This window comes from Gobio gobio (genome assembly GCF_949357685.1).
Source record: "Gobio gobio genome assembly, chromosome: 2".
Taxonomy (NCBI): Eukaryota; Metazoa; Chordata; class Actinopteri; order Cypriniformes; family Gobionidae; genus Gobio; species Gobio gobio.
This window is the reverse complement of record NC_137098.1, coordinates 69149250-69167842: the sequence shown is the minus strand read 5'-3', so window position 1 is coordinate 69167842 and position 18593 is coordinate 69149250. Positions and strand designations below refer to the sequence as shown.

Sequence of the window (18593 nt, the reverse complement as noted above, 5' to 3'; positions counted from 1 at the left end):
ACGGCAGACCCTCTTCAGTTTGCCTACCGCTCAAACAGGTCAGTTGATGATGCGGTGGCACTGGCACTTCACTATATTTTGCAGCACTTAGACACTCCCAATACATATGTACGAGTATTGTTTTTGGACTACAGCTCCACTTTTAACACGATCCGGCCGATGAAGCTGACTGGCAAGCTGATAGAACTGGGAGTACCAACTACCACTTGTAATTGGATAACAGACTTCCTCACAGATAGGCCACAGGTGGTGAGGATGGGAAAGAAGGTCTCAGCTGAGCTCACAGTGATGTAGCAACAATGAGTTTTGGGGAATAATTAATTCAAATGGTATGAATATTCATGAGTCTATGAATATTATTTGCTTGTTGTACAGACAAAATTTACGTATAACGGAACCTTTAATCATTTAAAAGTAACCTTTATCCAAATTGATTTTTTTCATCAATTATCAATCTTACAAACCTTAAGAAACATTGATCTGTTTGATCAGGACAAATAATATCTCTTATGTTTGCACGATCTGCACTACTGAAGTAGTACTACATGAAAATCAAGCTTAAATGGGTAGCTTAGATCTTACGCTTCAGTGACTTCGAGATTTGTGAGCAAAACAATACAGATTCAATTTAATGCAATCATTGGGTTTTAATAAAACAACTACAGTTTACAAAGCTACGATTCATACGGGGAAATATGCATATATATGTAGGAGAAAACAAACAATATGGTACAAACAAGGAAACATGAAACTTAACGAGTAATAAAAAGGGAAGAAGAATTAACAAGAGAGAGAGAGAGAGAGAGAGAGAGAGAGAGAGAGAGAGAGAGAGAGAGAGAGAGAGAGAGACAGACAGACAGAGAGGGAGAGACAGCTTCAGTCTTTTCCCAAGAGCCCACAAGAAATTCATATAAATTCATAATTCAGACAACGTTTTTCAAGCAGTTTGATTGTGAAATAGAATACTTGCATTACTACGGCTTCTTGTGTAAGTGTCTGAGTTCGAATCGTCGGGGAAGTTCGCTAAGGATTTGTGAGTCCCAGGTGAACTTCTTTGAAGTTTAGGAAAGTCACTCCAGAAGTCTGCCGGTTTCTCTCTCCGTGCGGAGAGGCCTTCTCTCAGGGTTGGGAAGACCAGGGATGGTCTTCCCCTCCATGGCTAAAGGCCAAGAGGTCCGTTCCTTGTGGTGGCGAGAATGCAAAGAGCTGACGGTCTGTTCTAGTTTTTATAGAGGGGAAGGCTGACGCCCAAAGAGTTCGACGCTCCAATCTCTTGCGGCTACATGATGTGGTTTGGATCTAATCAGCGTAACACACAGGCCCTTTGTTTAAGTATGATTTGATTAGACAAGTCACGAGGGCTGTGAGATGTTCAGACTTTGGTCTATCCTGCCACATGACTGATTGAATCATTACTGTTACAGTCCCCCTTTTTGTCAGATGATGTCCTATGGTCATTATCGGACAACCCCATCACAATGGTCGGATGGCAGGTGAATCGGGACGGTTGGATAGCAGGTGTTCGTTGTGGCTGAGGAGCCAGCTCGATGAGGTTCGCATCTGCTTCTGGCGTGGTACCCTCCCTCCGGGGTTTTCCATCGGAGACCTCCAGACACAGCTGTCGTGAGTTTGGCTGTAGCGGGTTCTCATCTCGTTGAACTTCCTGTACAGGAGAAAGGCTATGCCTAGGGTTAGGGTATTGCTGATGATCATGGAGATACATAGCGCAGTGTCAGAGGCTTGCATATCCGCAATGTCGTTGTTGGACATCTGCAGAGTTAGCGATAGCGGCTGCGATGCGGGCATTGTAGCCGGGGCCGGTCGCTTGCTGCGGGTTAGCACTGCAACGTTGGGGCTGGATGTGGGGTTTGGGGGTACCCACATGTCGCCGTGTAGTGCGCCCGACTTGGCGAGGGCGTCGGATTGGTTATTTAAGTCTTTGTCGAGACCTGGTAGCTTCGAGTGTGCTTTTACCTTCTTCCAGTACACTGTCAGGTCATGTGTTCTTGTGATGTTGTCACATTCCTGGAACAGGTGTTGGTGTTTGACTGGCTTGTTGTTAGTGGTCTTGAAACCATTCTGTTTCCAGCTTGGAAGGTGGCACACGAAACTGAGTCTGGCATCGTTAGAGTCTGAGCAGATGAGCAGTTCTCTGATGTCATGTGCTGATGCAATCTGTAGGGCTATGAGAATAGCTGCTATCTCTACATATTGCGATGACTGAGGACCCAACTTGAAGTGTTGTGGTGGGCACGGCTGATCGTTCACCCACAGCACTCCTGCACCTGCCTTGAGGACGCCGTCGTGGTTGTAGGAGCACCCATCGACGTAAGCCGTGGGCATGCCCTGGCACGCATTCGGTTCAAAGTGTCTTTGACAGGTCAGTTGTTGTTGGGGTTCTTGTGCATCCGACCAGACAAAAGGGCAGTTTTTCTTCAGCAGGGCTGTTAGAGGTCTGGCCATGTCTGAGTAGTTTTCAATGAACTGTCGGGAGTAATTGCATACCCCTAGAAAACTGCGCAGCTCAGAGGTGTTAGTAGGAGGCTTGATGTTTTGAATGGCATGAATACAGTTTGACTGAGGTTCAATGCCTTGGGGATCCGATTAGCAGGCCCACGTAGTTGACCTTGGCCCGGCACCACTGTCCTTTGTGGAGGGTGATCTTGGCACCGGCTGCGGATAGTTGGTTCAAAACATAGTCTCTTTCTTTCAGGTGGTCGGCCACCGTTGTGCTCTTCATGAGAACGTCGTCTACATAGATCAGGTTGGTCTTGAGAGGTGTAGCAGGTTCATCAGTCTCACCGACAGACTGGTGGGAGACTGTGTATACTGCGAGGTGACTGTCCTCAGTCAGCTCCGTTCGGCACACCTGGTCTTTGGTCATCGGCATGACAGACGTGATGGCAATGAATTTGAAGGGTGCAGTGAACAGTGTGTAATCTGTACTCCCTTCGGGTATCAGTGCAGGTGGAATGGGCCCAATGATGGGTAGTACAAGTCCAAAGTCATGAGAGTCATGGCTCACTAGCCATCCCAGCCGGTAGGCCTTGGGAATGTTGATGTCAGTTGCTGTGCAGTTGTTGAAGAGGATGTAGACTACACGAGATGACATTTCAGTGAGGGGTGTGGCTTCAAGTGTGAGCCTGAGTTCCACACATTCAGGTGAGGGTTTGAAGAAACCCAGCGTGTGGTTTAAGGTTTGGCCACATCGCATGTTGAGCCGAACAGCGACCCCTTTGGTGTATGCTGGTATCACCGTTCCCTGTTCCGGGATGGTCTGTCCTGACATGAGGTTGCCATGACTGATGGAAACGGGTGGCTGTAAAGTCAGTGGGGTTTCAAGTCGACCTTGCCTGAGGTCCACAGCAGCAATTAGCCCCTGGTCTGATTCTGGATCAGAGTGTTCGTGAATTAAAACTCGTCGTAGCTGCCAGTAGTCTGCTTTGACAGTCTCTGGTTGACGGTCTAGAAAGCTGCGTACGTCCCGGTTAGACGTGATTCTGAGTAGGAACAATCTGTCCCAAGTGTTCGCGTTAGCGACAGTCTGAAGGTGAAAGTCTATGTCTTGCAAGTAGGAGTCAACGTTGTCTCCTCCTGCAGGGTCTGGGCTGAACGTAGGGATATTTCTGGCCAGCTTGTCAAGGTCTTTATGAGCTACGTGGCTGCTGGCCCTGACTTCCTGGAAGTGCTTCCCTTCCTCCGCTGCTGGCGGGGGTTCGTGGAGGCTAGCGGGTGACAGTCTTAGCAGTGGGTTGTCACCCCCCTTTCTAGCTCTTGGTTCTTGGCTAAAAGGTGCGGACCAGCTGGTCGGGGGAAACTTTGTGTGGTGCGTTCCCCCTTCCCGGTCACTTTGCAGTTTATAAGAATGTTTCAGTTCTCTGTGAACAAGGTCAAGTTCATCTTGGAGCTCATGTCTTTGCTGGACAAGCTCATTGATCTCGGCTCGGGCAGCCTGCAAGTGGTTTTCGGAGGCTTTGGCTTTAGCATCTCTGTCTTTGAGTGCAGTGTTGGCTCTCTCTAGGAGAGCTTTGCCTCGCCGGAGCTGTTCGTTGAGTTCTTCCCTGGTGTCTTTCTCTGACTGCTCTCTGCGGTCTGTGTCCAGACGCAGATCTTTCAGGGCCTTTGGAAGTCTTTTTACTTCTTTCTCTCGTTCTGTGTCCGTTTCACCATTTTTCTCGGTCTCTAGAAGTAGCTGGTCTAGATGACGCTGGGTGAGGGCCTGGTTTCTCCGGGCCTCCTCGGCTTGGAGCTTTAATGTTGCCGCTTCCTGTTCCAGGTCGGTGTGGCTCTTTTCTCTTAGCCGTGCCTGGGCGACAAGGTTGTGGGCGAGGCTCCCGAGGATCTTGGCCAGTTCTTTGTGAGAGTAACTCTGCGTCGGGTCGTGTGCCGTCAGCTTGTCTAGCTCTGTGTCCAGTTCCTCCTGGCTCAGCTGTTGCAGATCACTGGTGTCCTCAGACGGAACAGTGCTCGTCATCGCTTCCAGCCATACCGCTAGGCGATCCCAAGGGACAGCGGGACTGGATGAACGGGGCATACTGGTTCACTGTGGGCGAGAGAAACACAGCACACACACACAAAGAGGCCAATGCAAGTTTGTTCTAAGGTTAACGAGCTCTTGTACGGACTATGCCGTCGACAAGAATTTTGGCTAACTGATGTAAACAGTTAGACAGTTAGGCAATTAGGCGGGCCAATTTTTGGGTCGGCCTGAAATAGAGACTTTGACAGGTGGTAGCCCTGTGGGTCACCTGGTGACGCCGGCTGCTTGGTTGTCACTCTATTACTTAGCTTTCCTTGGGGTCTCTTGATGAACTGAGAGAAACAAGATTACAACAGTCCAGACAGTGAAGGTAGGAAAGAAACAAACACAAAAATGAATTGGTCTGCAATAAAAAGGAAAATAAGCGCGAACGCTGGGAGTGTTAGAGAAACACTAAAGGGGCTAAGCCTGCTACCTTTCGTGAGAGTTTCTGATAGGGCCTACAGCATGTGTGGCTATCGGGTTAGGAAACCTAGGAAGAGGGTGCGGCTTAGAGAGGAAAGGTGGGCCAAACGTTTAGGCTATACTCGGGGGAGTATCTAATATTCGGCTTATAATGTGGGTTTTATCACATTTAGTTTATCCGGGGCGAGTTGAGGTCGCTCAGGTGGAAAACCAGCGGCACAGTCAGCCTTCCGGGCGTTCCCAAACACCCAACTGCCGTGTCCTCGGTCCTTCGTTACTCTGTATCGCGTTACGCCCACTCAAACAGTTTAGACTTTAAACACAACCTGACAGCACCCACCCGTCAACCGCCAGCCAGCACAGCAAAGTTGGCACGTTCCCTAGAACCCTCTTTTTCAAGAGTGGCTCCCTATTAAGCCATGGTTTAGATACAGGTGCCAGACATTGCCTTGTGTGTGTCAGCTGAACTGGTTGACTGGCTTTGGAGTGTCAAATTGCTGATGTCGCCACTGCGGGCCGCAACGGCGGACAGAGGTAAAAGAAACTGAGATTCACACACAGCCGATGCCGGTCACGTCGGTTGGACAACCTTGCTCGTGGAGACCACGTTGAGACGATTCTCAATTCACCACCGATGCTTGTGAGCCCTACAATAAATACACAAAGAGGGTAAACAGGTGAAAAGGAAGTGGGAAAAGAGAGAGAGAGAGAGCTGTAAGCTGACTTAGCAGGGTATGGCCACACGGTGGCGTCCTTCCTTCCAAGTGGACTGTCAGTAACTTTAAGAACCTAATTTCAATTTAAGCTAGAGGAAATTCATTTTTCCTTTTAAACTCAAATTCAAATAAGTGTGTTTAATCAGCGAGAACGGAGACCTGGTTGCTGCCTAATGCTAGTAAAATTGCATAAATGAAAACCTTTCTATAAGTAATCAATAAACAATTCACATGCTCTTCTTAGGAAGGAAATTAAGTTTGTTAAAACAAAATTTATAGCGGAGAGTAGAACTATCCGAAAATGCCCACGAGATGGCGCAGTCGAGTCCATCCAGACTAGAGTTAGTTAGGAGGAACGCTCACCAGATGGCGCTGTTGCGCCCGCTCGGGATAAAGTTTTGGTGAAGTGTAATTCGAGAGCTGTTAGGTCGCGCCCTCTGGTGTCTAGCACGCAGAGTTGCACCTGCTCGTGTGACTTGAAGACCAAAAATCAAATGATGGCCGCACACAGGATTAACACAAATCACAATTACTTTTTTAGACCACGTCGGATCTTTTCGTGCCATATTGGCACAAACAAATTGGCAGGATTCATTCGCTGCACAAGAAAATGTGGATACAGGAATAAACATCTGCTTACGTCACATTTAAAAGAACTCCAATAGACATTTATCAAACTGGCTGACGGTCAGTCAGCATTTATGAGTCAAATGTTTTAGGTCTCCGATTTGGGTAGCTAATCCAATGTTAAACCAGGAGTTATCGTTTATCTTAACGATTTAATATTATATTAGGCCTATTATTGAAAAGAGGAAACTCGCTCTATTTCAATCTTCCGCTTGAAAGAAGATTTCTTCGTTCAAGTCAAGCGGGATAAAACAATATTACGCATGTACGGACTGTACAGTGATTTCTTTATCTCTGCAGGACATCTAATATTGCTAAATTAGCATCTGTTAATATGCTTAAGCTGAGCTCGGCATTGTGCCTAGTCAGTAAGTGAGTTCGCTTTGAGCGATTTGTCTCACAGTTCGAACAAACGAACGAAAACGCGCGTGCATAATATTAATACCCAAAAATACACATGAATATGAATATTAATATTGCTCACAAAAACAAAGTTTGAAACTGCCACAATAATTCTCCACCACTGTAGCAACAATGAGTTTTGGGGAATAATTAATTCAAATGGTATGAATATTCATGAGTCTATGAATATTATTTGCTTGTTGTACAGACAAAATTTACGTATAACGGAACCTTTAATCATTTAAAAGTAACCTTTATCCAAATTGATTTTTTTCATCAATTATCAATCTTACAAACCTTAAGAAACATTGATCTGTTTGATCAGGACAAATAATATCTCTTATGTTTGCACGATCTGCACTACTGAAGTAGTACTACATGAAAATCAAGCTTAAATGGGTAGCTTAGATCTTACGCTTCAGTGACTTCGAGATTTGTGAGCAAAACAATACAGATTCAATTTAATGCAATCATTGGGTTTTAATAAAACAACTACAGTTTACAAAGCTACGATTCATACGGGGAAATATGCATATATATGTAGGAGAAAACAAACAATATGGTACAAACAAGGAAACATGAAACTTAACGAGTAATAAAAAGGGAAGAAGAATTAACAAGAGAGAGAGAGAGAGAGAGAGACAGACAGACAGAGAGGGAGAGACAGCTTCAGTCTTTTCCCAAGAGCCCACAAGAAATTCATATAAATTCATAATTCAGACAACGTTTTTCAAGCAGTTTGATTGTGAAATAGAATACTTGCATTACTACGGCTTCTTGTGTAAGTGTCTGAGTTCGAATCGTCGGGGAAGTTCGCTAAGGATTTGTGAGTCCCAGGTGAACTTCTTTGAAGTTTAGGAAAGTCACTCCAGAAGTCTGCCGGTTTCTCTCTCCGTGCGGAGAGGCCTTCTCTCAGGGTTGGAAAGACCAGGGATGGTCTTCCCCTCCATGGCTAAAGGCCAAGAGGTCCGTTCCTTGTGGTGGCGAGAATGCAAAGAGCTGACGGTCTGTTCTAGTTTTTATAGAGGGGAAGGCTGACGCCCAAAGAGTTCGACGCTCCAATCTCTTGCGGCTACATGATGTGGTTTGGATCTAATCAGCGTAACACACAGGCCCTTTGTTTAAGTATGATTTGATTAGACAAGTCACGAGGGCTGTGAGATGTTCAGACTTTGGTCTATCCTGCCACATGACTGATTGAATCATTACTGTTACAGTGAGTACAGGCGCCCCACAGGGATGCTGTCTCAGCCCTATACTTTTCTCATTATATACACATGACTGTGCCACCAACTCAGACAATAACAATATTGTCATCAAATACGCAGATGACACCACTATCCTTGGCCTCATCAAAGGCGGCAATGAATCACCATATAGGGACATGGTTCACAGAGTCACTGTCTATGGGGAGGACAATGATCTTGTTCTCAACATAGACAAAACAAAGGAGCTCTTTCTGGACTTTAGGAAGAAAGCACCCCCGCTACAGCCGCTAACCATCAAGGGGATTGAGGTGGAACGAAGTGACAGCTATAAGTTCTTGGGACTTCATATCTCTGAGAATCTCAGCTGGGCTAAAAACACTGTTGCAACAGTGAAAAGAGCTCAGCAGAGGCTGCATTTCGTTAGGGTATTGAAGAAGGCCGGTCTTAAAAGTCAACCTCTATCCCATGTTTATAAAGGCCTTGTTGAAAGTATCCTCACCAGTGGGATCACAGTGTGGTATGGCAACACCACCCTGGCCGAGAGGAAATCACTGCAACGGGTCATTAAGACTGCTGAGAGGGTTATTGGCTCTAACCTTCCCTCGATGGACACTATATACACCCAGCGTTGCAAAAGAAAAGCCCAGAGCATCCTTAAGGACAAACACAAATGGGTGGACACAGGCTATAATTTGAGACATCGTAGGCCTGTGAGCATTAGCACCCACAAGGCCCGTTTGTTTAAAAGTTTTTTCCCAGCCACTGTCAGGCTAGTGGCACAAGACATTAAGGAGGGAAAAATGTATCCGATTCCATGTTTTTAATTATTGTAATGATTAGGGTAATAGCAATTCATTGTTTTTAGAGTGTTAATCTTGTAAGCACAATATTACTATTATTTATTACAATGTGTATTTATCTAAACTAGGAAGGTTATTTATTTATACACCGGTTCTGTATTTTGGCTTATTCCTTTAAAAATTGTTTAGCCGCTCTCTGCTCTACCTCATTATGCGTATGTGTATGTGTGTATGTATGTGTATGTGTAAATATAGATATATGTGTGTACGTATATGTATGTATGCAGGCTATGTATGGGTGCATGCATATATATATTATTCGTTTTTATACATAATTTTTTTATCTAGAACTTGACTTTGAGAAACGCATAAGAATTCCAATGTACCTGTACTGAAACGTACCTGTGCAAATGGCAATAAACTTTGAAACTTTGAATACTTTAGTACTTCTACTTAAGTGTGGTGCTTAAAGAGCACTTCAACTTCTACTCAAGTCACTTTTTTGATAAGGAACTTGTACTTTTACTCAAGTATGTGTCTCTAGTACTTTATACATCTCTGCTCATAATATTAATAGCCACGAAAAGCTGCAACTTATAATACCAGCGACAGTCAGAAATCAGATTTTAGTCCGTGATAATTAATGCGATATGGCTCAGCTTGTCAGTGAACTACGGCTCTGTGTAGTAAATGCCGCTCTATCTGAAAACAGGTGATGGCGATTTACTACTAATCAAGGAACCGGCTTTACTGACGAGATGCGCCTAACAATGTCATGCGATATATATATCGCCCAGCCCTAATTCGCACCGAGACCTTTAAAAGGACATCAAACATGGAAGGGATAAAACAATAGATTTACAAGATACATCATCATTGGTATATTTGCATTTGTTGACTTGAAAACAGGGCAAGGAGAGGGCAAAATGAGGAGGGGGTGAAATGTTTGATCAGGGTGGTGTCACACAGTTTCTGTGAGATCTTCTCTCAAGATTAATGACTTTTATTGTTCTATTGCTGGGGTTTGGATCTCAGCTTGTCTTAGTACCAAAACCGATCCTTACACATGCATGCAGTCCAAACAGGCAAACAAGACAGGAGAGACCAAGAGACAAGAAACCAGGGAAAACGCTCAGAAATGCCCAGAATTTTTGAAAAAAAAAAAAAATTATTTCCATTCGAAAGACGTGTTTATCAATCATTTTTACTTTAATTACATGTTTTTATATATATATATATTTTATAAATATGACAACAATCACATAACCCACGGAGAGATCGCACTGTCCGAGAGTTTGGGAATATTCACACATAAAAACATGATATCAGAGTTTTAAAATCAAACATTTTAAAAAAGAACCATCATGGTTGTTTAAACCAATAAGCATTAAGCTGTGTCGTCAGCAAGTCGTTTCCCATCATGCATTCAGTAAATTTTTATTTTATTTTGAATACATACAAATGTAATTTACGTCTTTTAGTTTGTCTAGGGATTTAAAGCACCGTTTTTGCATGTGCGTACATGCTCTAGTACGAGTCTCGATTTAATCTGGAAATAAAGCAATAAATCTATCATGAATGTGATCTCAAACAAATTCAATAAAATAAGTTAATACTCCACCACCTGCGTGACATCATTAACCAACGAGGTTGAACAACAAATTAGCGACAATACAGTTTCGGGAAACAGTTAAGGATGCATCTATCTTTACCGATGAATCGTACTGTGTTACTGGAAACGCACCCCAAGGTAGCAACTGAAACCAGCTTCATGCAACCGGCCTCAGGCAGTTGTATCTGAATACTGTGGCCTTGTCCCAACTGGCACTCTAAACACTTGCGGTCTTCCTCCGAGTGCACACCTTTGTGATGTAACGGCCCTTTGACTGTTGTGAAGAAGTCTGCTGTGGAGCTCGCTTCAGTGCCGGCTCATCAAAATTGTGCATCGAGGGAGCATATCGACCGCAAAGGGGGCGCTCGCGAGCACCCTTCTGAAACCTTAAATTACAAATGGGACACTCTACGCAGAAGCTGAACTAGACTTTTATACATGTGGTGGCCAAGGCTACTTAATGGACAACTCCGGTGAAAAATGAACCTAGGGGTAATTAACACATGGTTACCGAGTAAATCGTTCTCTGGGATGCGTTTTCATGAAAATCGAATGTAAAGAGTTTTATCTCTAAAAACAGATTAGCTTATAACGCTAGTAAATGGGGCGTGGAATAAGTAAAATTAAATCGCAAGTTATTACCACTAACAAGGCTCAAATAGCCTCTAACACACACACTAACACAGTAGCATAATGAGGGTCCCTACATGCAACCCGAAGCATTGAGAACTTTGTAAGTGTACAAACAGTTTAATAAGAAGATACTTTATAAAGACAGTACATTACGCGGATACAGACAGGAGCCATCTTGGAAAACAGTCTCGACAAGTCGAGCCACGAACGCTGTGCTAAGTGATGAACTGTGACTTGGAATCTCATATGGTTTGTTGTTTCCGGAAGAAAGCACTGAACGCAACAGAGAAAATAAAAAAATAAAAAAATAAAAATTTAAAAACTGAACGCAACAGAGACTAGTGCTTCCAAAAGATACACACTAAAGAGATGGCGGATTATTCAACCGTGGCTCGACTTGTCGGGACTGTCTGAATCCAGTATTCCAGAGAAACATGGAACAAAACATAATGGAGAAATGTAAAGATGCAATGAAAGTATAAATAAAATTCACAAATGTTACTTCATGTTAAATCAGCAAAATCATATTCTGAATACTTAATATATCATCAGCAGTAGAATCAGTCTCTGAATGACACGTGTTTCTGATGCTCCACCGCTGCTCTTATTCACATCCAAACCATAAATCAGTGTAAGAATAATGAACAAACTGACTCTGAATCTGTTCCATGTGTTTTTCTTAAAGTGAGCACAGGACTCGTCTTTGTCAATCAGATGAAGAACTGGAGAGACGCTCAGAGTTACTGCAGACAGAATCACATTGATCTGGTCAGTGTGAGGAACCAGAATGAGAGTCAACAGATTCAGAAGTTCATCAATGATAATTCTTTATCTGGATCATATATCTGGATCGGTCTGTTCAGAGACTCATGGCAGTGGTCAGATCAGAGGAACTCCTCATTCAGGGACTGGAAGTCTGGTCAACCTAGTAATGGTGGAGGTAATGGTAATGAAAACTGTGCAGTTATCGAAGCGAAGGCTCTGGGACAATGGAATGACATCTCTTGCAGTGGCCAATATCCTTTTGTGTGTCATGAAGGTGAGCAGATCCTCACAAAACACACACACTCCATCCATCAGCTCCAGATATCTTAAAGTTCACGCTACATGTCTGACATGACAGATTCCTCCACAGTGTTTGTTCTGCATGTTGTTTTTGATCAGTCTCTCTCTAGTTTTTGCTTGTGGTTTGTTTTGTGTCCAGATAAACTGATTCTGATCAAAGAGAACCGGACGTGGTCTGAAGCTCTGAGAGACTGCAGACAGAATCATGTGGATCTGGTCTCGGTTCTTTCAGTCGAGATGCAGCGTCGTGTGATGAATGTGGTTAAAGAGGCGTCTACTGCGGAGGTGTGGTTGGGTTTACACAACTACTGCATCATGAACATGTGGATCTGGCTGAGCGGAGAGATCGTGTGCTATCAGAACTGGGCTCCAGGGAACGGAACGACACCGGAAAACTGCAGCCTCGAGAAGAGAAAAGGAGCAGTTCAGTCCGGAGGAGATCAGCGCTGGATCAGCCTTCCTGAAAACCACAAACTCAACTTCATCTGCACAAATTATGAGTGAAAACATGTGAATGTTTGTGTGTTTACCCACATTCACTGTTTTCATTCCTCATTATGTTTCTTATTTACTTCCATCTGTTTGATTTGTTCTTTAGTCATTTCTTAGTGAATCTACTAATTGTGTTTTAAAAGTCTTATTGAAGTTTATTGCTGTGTTAATTATCATGATATAATGTGATCTTATCAAATTTTTCTGACAGCAATGATTACTGTTCACCCCCCTCCCCGGCGTCATCTGACAGCTAAAGCTAACGGGCTAGTACAGACGGTCTCTTTGTAGTAACTGTTTGCTAATCTTACTAACTGGACGGAATTTATTATCCAATGGATCGTCAAAAGAAGTTTGTATTGTGCTGAAGATGCTTTATTTGAGCTCACTCGAAGCAGCGATGTGGAAAACCAATGAGGAGAGTCAAGACAGCGATGACGGTGCTTGTTGACAGAGAAGTTGATCCAATAACATACCGGTGAGTTGCTATGTGTAGTTGTTTATGTATATTGAGAATGTGTGTGAGAATGTATTTATTTTATTGTTTCTGTGTGCTAGAAAAAATGCAATATACCAGTATGCATTATACATATGCTGATATTTTGCATTTTTCCTAGCACACATGGGGAAAAAGTATAAATAATTTTTCCCCATGTGTGTGTAAATAAAACATATATATATATAACACATGTAATTGTTTATATATATATATATATATATATATATATATATATATATATATATATATATATATATATATATATATATATATATATATATATATATATATATATATATATATATATATTGAGACTGTATTTATTTTATGTTTTTCCTGTGTGCTAGAAAAATTACAATATACCAGTATAGATTATATATATACTGATATTTAGCATTTTTTCTAGCACACACAGAAAAAAAAAAAAATATATATATATATATATAATATATAAAATGCATTTTTTTCCCCTATGCTACAAAAAACGAATTGACGAAAAAAGAAAAGTTCTGGACGGCCGACCATCTGTGTGATTGTTGAATGCTCACTGTATCACCGGCCATTATATTGATTGTAGGACTGTGTGAGAATGTATGGGCCGCCGTCAATATGAATGCTCACTGTATAGCCGGCCGTTAGATTGATGCTTGGGCTGTGTGAGAATGTATGGGCCGCCGTCAATATGAATGCTGTCTAACCGACTGCCCATCAGTTTCATTGTTCATGGGATGGCCTGTAATTAGAGTGAATGATGACAGTGTGATTGTTGATTGAATGGGCAAACTATACAGAAATAGGACATGCAGTGCTAATTCTCATTCCTTTCCTTGCCATTCTACAGGCATCAGGTTGAGTCTTCAGATGAGCTATGGCATCCAAGCACCAGCCAACCAGCAGAAAAGAGAAGAACGCTTTCAGATTCTTCAAGATCTGCACTTGCTGTTGTAGACCTGAATCCGCCAGTAAAAGGCCAGTAAATGTTTGTTTTTTTTACATTTGCAAATTGTGTGTGTTTTTATAGCTATATATTTATATTATATTGTTATTTATATTACTAGTTATATTTATAGTTATTATACTTATATTACTTGTTGTATTTTCAGTTGCAAAGAAGTTTAGCTCTTTTTTATTAATATTTCATTTTTATTATATTTTTATAAGTTCTGTTGTACAAATAAATCACTAATACAAAGTCTTATGGTTCTGCCTATTATTTTATAGTTGAAAAAGCATTCAAGCATCATATATGATGGCTAAAACAGCTTGCAGTACCCTTCATAACATTAGGTTATCAAGTCTCCTGTAGGTTTCTTGGCACCTGGACATATTCTTAGAAAAAAGCATGCAGGAACCCCATTTTTCATGATATCTTCGTCAAATTTTAAATATAAACTGATGAGACTTTTGCCTTTCAATTCATTAACTAACTGGATTCCTCCAGGCTTATTTTCATATATTTTTACATCAAATAATAAAGTGTTCATTGTAGCACAAATCATCTTCAAGACACTTCAACTTCTATAACTGTTTGTCTTTCTAAGTTTTTTTCTACTTTAATGTTTGGGTAATAAACTGTAAAGTGTCTTCTTTTTAAAGATGTCTAAATTGTGCATGTAGTGCAAATTGTTTAGCAACTGCAATTGTTTTAGTTGGGAGATGTCATTTCTGGGGATGTGCCTCAAGCAGGCGGAGGGAGAAATGGAACAGACATAGTCTTGGAAAAAAGCTTGCAGGAACCACATTTTTCATTATATCTTCCTCAAACTTGAAATATAAACTGATAAGTCGTGTGGCTTTCAATCCATAACTGAACTGGATTCCTCCAGGTCTATTTTCATATATTTTTACATGAAATAATACAACATTCTGTGTAGTGCAAATAATTTTTGAGGCATTTCAACTATTATAATTTTTTATCTGTTTGAGAATTATCAACTCTGATTGCTTTTTAGTAGAGTCCCAAGTGTCTTCTTTCCAAAGATACCTTAATTGTGCCTGTAGCACACTGTTCTCAGGAGCTATAATTGTTTTAATTCAGGGAGGTCGTTTTCAGCTGTGAGCCCCAAAGTGGGGTTGCAGTTTAACAGGTTAAACTGCAGTTCATCGACTGGCCACTAGAGACAGACTCCAGAAGGAGCAGAATCTCATTGAGCTCATGTTAAAATGCCCAAATTTACAGCAGAAGAACGTCTCGGTTACGTATGGTAACCCTCGTTCCCTGAAGGAGGGAACGGAGACGTACGTCGGACGTACCGACGAATTGGGATCACTTCTGGGAGCCCCTATCAGCTTCGAGCTATCTAGAACCGGCCAATGAACAATTGGCGTGCGAGATTTGCATCTCGCGCTCCGCCCCGCGCCGCGGGTATAAACAGGAAGCGAGAGCGAATGCACGCTGTTTTTCACTGAGGAGCCACACGTAGTGGCTCGACCTGCAGTGATGGTACAGCAACTGTGGCGACGGGACGTACGTCTCCGTTCCCTCCTTCAGGGAACGAGGGTTACCATACGTAACCGAGACGTTCCCATTCAGTCGGTCACGTTCGACGTACGTCGGACGTACCGACGAATTGGGATCCCCTATGGAAAACGCCATAGTTACTACCACTTCCAGCGCCCAGCGATGAGCCCCACAGACCCCGATCTGATGCGGGCGGGTAGGTTCACGCAGGGAGAGTCAAAGCTGCTGTTCCGCAAGACCCACTCAGCTGACTGTATTGGATAACGCTGGGAAAGCGTGCCTGTGAAGGCAGCTGCGGAAGCCACATCATGCCCAGAGGGAGTAAACATGTGGAGAATACACGTATGGGCTGGCCGTGGGCAGCACAACATACGGAAGTCTCAGGGGTGGCCCCGGTCAATTAGGAGGGAGACAACACGAACCTGAGACGGCAGAGGAGCTCTGCCGAGGGAAAGACACGGGCTCGCCGTAGGGAGCCGTACCGTGGAAGAATACACATATGGGACCGCCGTGGGGGTCACTACATACGGAACCCAGCCTAACACAAGTTCCACCAATGCATACGAGTGTTAGACCTGGCGTCGAACGCTCCGCCACGTCCGACTGCCGCGGGTTGCGGAGGACTCAACAGGGTTCGCCGTTCCGGGGAACTCGACTGGAGCAGAATAAGCGCACGCATCCGTCTACCATAGGGGAGGGAATGGCGCAGCAAGCCGACACTGGAACGGGTACTTCGGTGTTACTGACTATGGGAAGTGAGCACACAGGAAGAGACCGGCTCTACACGGAGGCTATAGAATCTAGCGAACGTGTTAGGTGTCGCCCAGCCCGCAGCTCTACAAATATCTGTCAGCGAGGCGCCACGAGCCAGCGCCCAGGAAGAGGCAACACCCCTAGTGGAGTGGGCTCTTAACCCGAGCGGGCAGGGCACGTCTTGGGACTGATAAGCCAAGACGATGGCGTCCACTATCCAGTGGGCCATCCTCTGCTTGGAGACAGCCTTTCCCTTCTGCTGTCCTCCGTAACAGACGAAGAGCTGCTCTGAGGTCCTGAAGCTTTGCGTTCTGTCCACGTAAGTCCGGAGAGCACGGACGGGACAGAGAAAAGCTAGGGCTGGGTCTGCCTCCTCCGAAGGCAGCGCTTGCAGGCTCACCACTTGGTCCCGGAAGGGAGTAGTGGGAACCTTGGGCACGTATCCAGGCCGGGGTCTCATGATCACATGAGAGTTACCGGGCCCGAACACCAGGCACGATTCGTCGACCGAAAATGCCTGCAGGTCCCCTACCCTCTTGATGGAGGCCAACGCAATCAGGAGTATAGTCTTTAACGACAGGATTTTCAACTCGGCTGACTGCAGAGGCTCAAAGGGTTCTCTCTGTAGTGCAGTAAGCACCAGAGCTAAGTCCCAAGAGGGTATAGAGGGAGGACGAGGAGGATTTAATCTCCTCGCTCCCCTAAGGAACCTGACGATCAGATCGTGCTTACCTAGAGATTTTCCATCTACGAACTCATGATTAGCGGCGATAGCGGCGACATAGACCTTGAGGGTGGAGGGAGACAGCCTTCGCTCCAACCCATCTTGTAGAAAGGTAAGCACAGAAGCGATCGAACATCTTCGGGGGTCTTCTTGGCGGGAAGAGCACCAATCGACGAACAGGTTCCACTTCAACGCATAGACGCGCCTCGTAGAGGGGGCTCTAGCGGAAGTGATGGTGTCAACTACCGCTTGTGGTAGGTCACCTAGAACCTCCGCGTCCCGTCCAGGGACCAGACATGGAGTTTCCAGAGGTCTGGACGCGGGTGCCATAGGGTGCCCCGTCTCTGAGTCAGGAGGTCCTGCCTCAGAGGAATGGGCCAGGGAGGTGCTGTCGCAAGGAGCACTAGTTCCGGGAACCAAGTCCGGTTGGGCCAATACGGAGCGACCAACAGGACCTGCTCCTCGTCCTCCCTGACTTTGCACAGAGTCTGCGCAAGAAGGCTCACTGGGGGAAACGCATACTTGCGTTCTTCCCGGGGCCAGCTGTGGGCCAGGGCATCCGACCCGAGGGTTCCCTCGGTCAAGGAATAAAACCACTGACAGTGGGTCGTCTCTGGGGAGGCAAACAGGTCTACCTGTGCGGCCCCGAAACGACTCCAGATTAGCTGGACCGCCTGGGGATGGAGTCGCCATTCTCCCGGAAGTTCCTGCTGACGTGACAGCTCGTCGGCCGCACAATTGAGCAGGCCCGGAATGTGAACAGCACGAAGCGACCTCAGATGCTTCTGACTCCATAAGAGGAGATGGCGGGCGAGTTGCGACATGCGACGGGAGCGTAGACCACCTTGTTTGTTGATGTACGCTACGGCCGCAGTGTTGTCCGTCCGGACCAGAACGTGCTTGCCTCTGAGCGGCACTTTGAAGCGGCTGAGTGCAAGACGAACTGCTAACAACTCGAGGCAATTGATATGCCATTGCAGCTGAGGCCCCGTCCACAGGCCCGAAGCTGCAAGCCCGTTGTACGTGGCACCCCAACCCGTGGATGAGGCATCCGTGGAGACAACGGAGTGCCTGGACACTTGTTCTAGGGGGACTCCCGCCCGGAGAAACAAAGGGTCCGACCACGGGCCGAAGGTTTGGCGGCACCTCGGAGTCACTTGGACGCGGAGGGAACCGCTGTGCCACGCCCATCTCGGGACTCGATCGTGTAGCCAGCGTTGAAGCGGTCTCATATGAAGCAATCCGAGCGGCGTTACTGCGGCTGCGGATGCCATATGCCCCAGGAGCCTCTGAAAATGTTTCAGTGGAACCGCTGTCCTGCCTTTGAATGAATTCAGGCAGTTCAACACCGACTGGACGCGCTCCTCGGTGAGGCGCGCAGTCATGGCGACCGAGTCCATCTCCATACCGAGAAAAGAGATCCTCTGCGTGGGGCAGAGTTTGCTCTTCTCCCAGTTGACCCGAAGTCCCAACTGGCTGAGGTGACTGAGCACCTTGTCCCTGTGTTCGCACAACTGCTCTCGTGACTGGGCAAGAATCAGCCAGTCGTCGAGGTAGTTGAGGATGCGAACACCATGCTCTCTCATGGGAGCAATGGCCGCCTCCGCAACCTTCGTAAAGACGCGGGGCGACAGGGACAGGCCGAAGGGTAAGACG

General features: G+C 45.1%; 1 protein-coding gene across 1 annotated transcript; it reads left to right on the top strand.

Annotated features, from left to right (window-relative positions):
* Window positions 1–8074: 8074 nt before the first annotated feature.
* On the top strand, window positions 8075–12512 carry LOC307118601 (C-type mannose receptor 2-like; the record flags this gene model as incomplete). Its single annotated transcript, XM_079804283.1, has 3 exons — window positions 8075–8633; window positions 11629–11982; window positions 12148–12512. The coding sequence occupies 3 exons, from the start codon at window positions 8075–8077 to the stop codon at window positions 12510–12512; spliced, it is 1278 nt and encodes a 425-aa protein (XP_079660409.1).
* Window positions 12513–18593: the final 6081 nt, after the last annotated feature.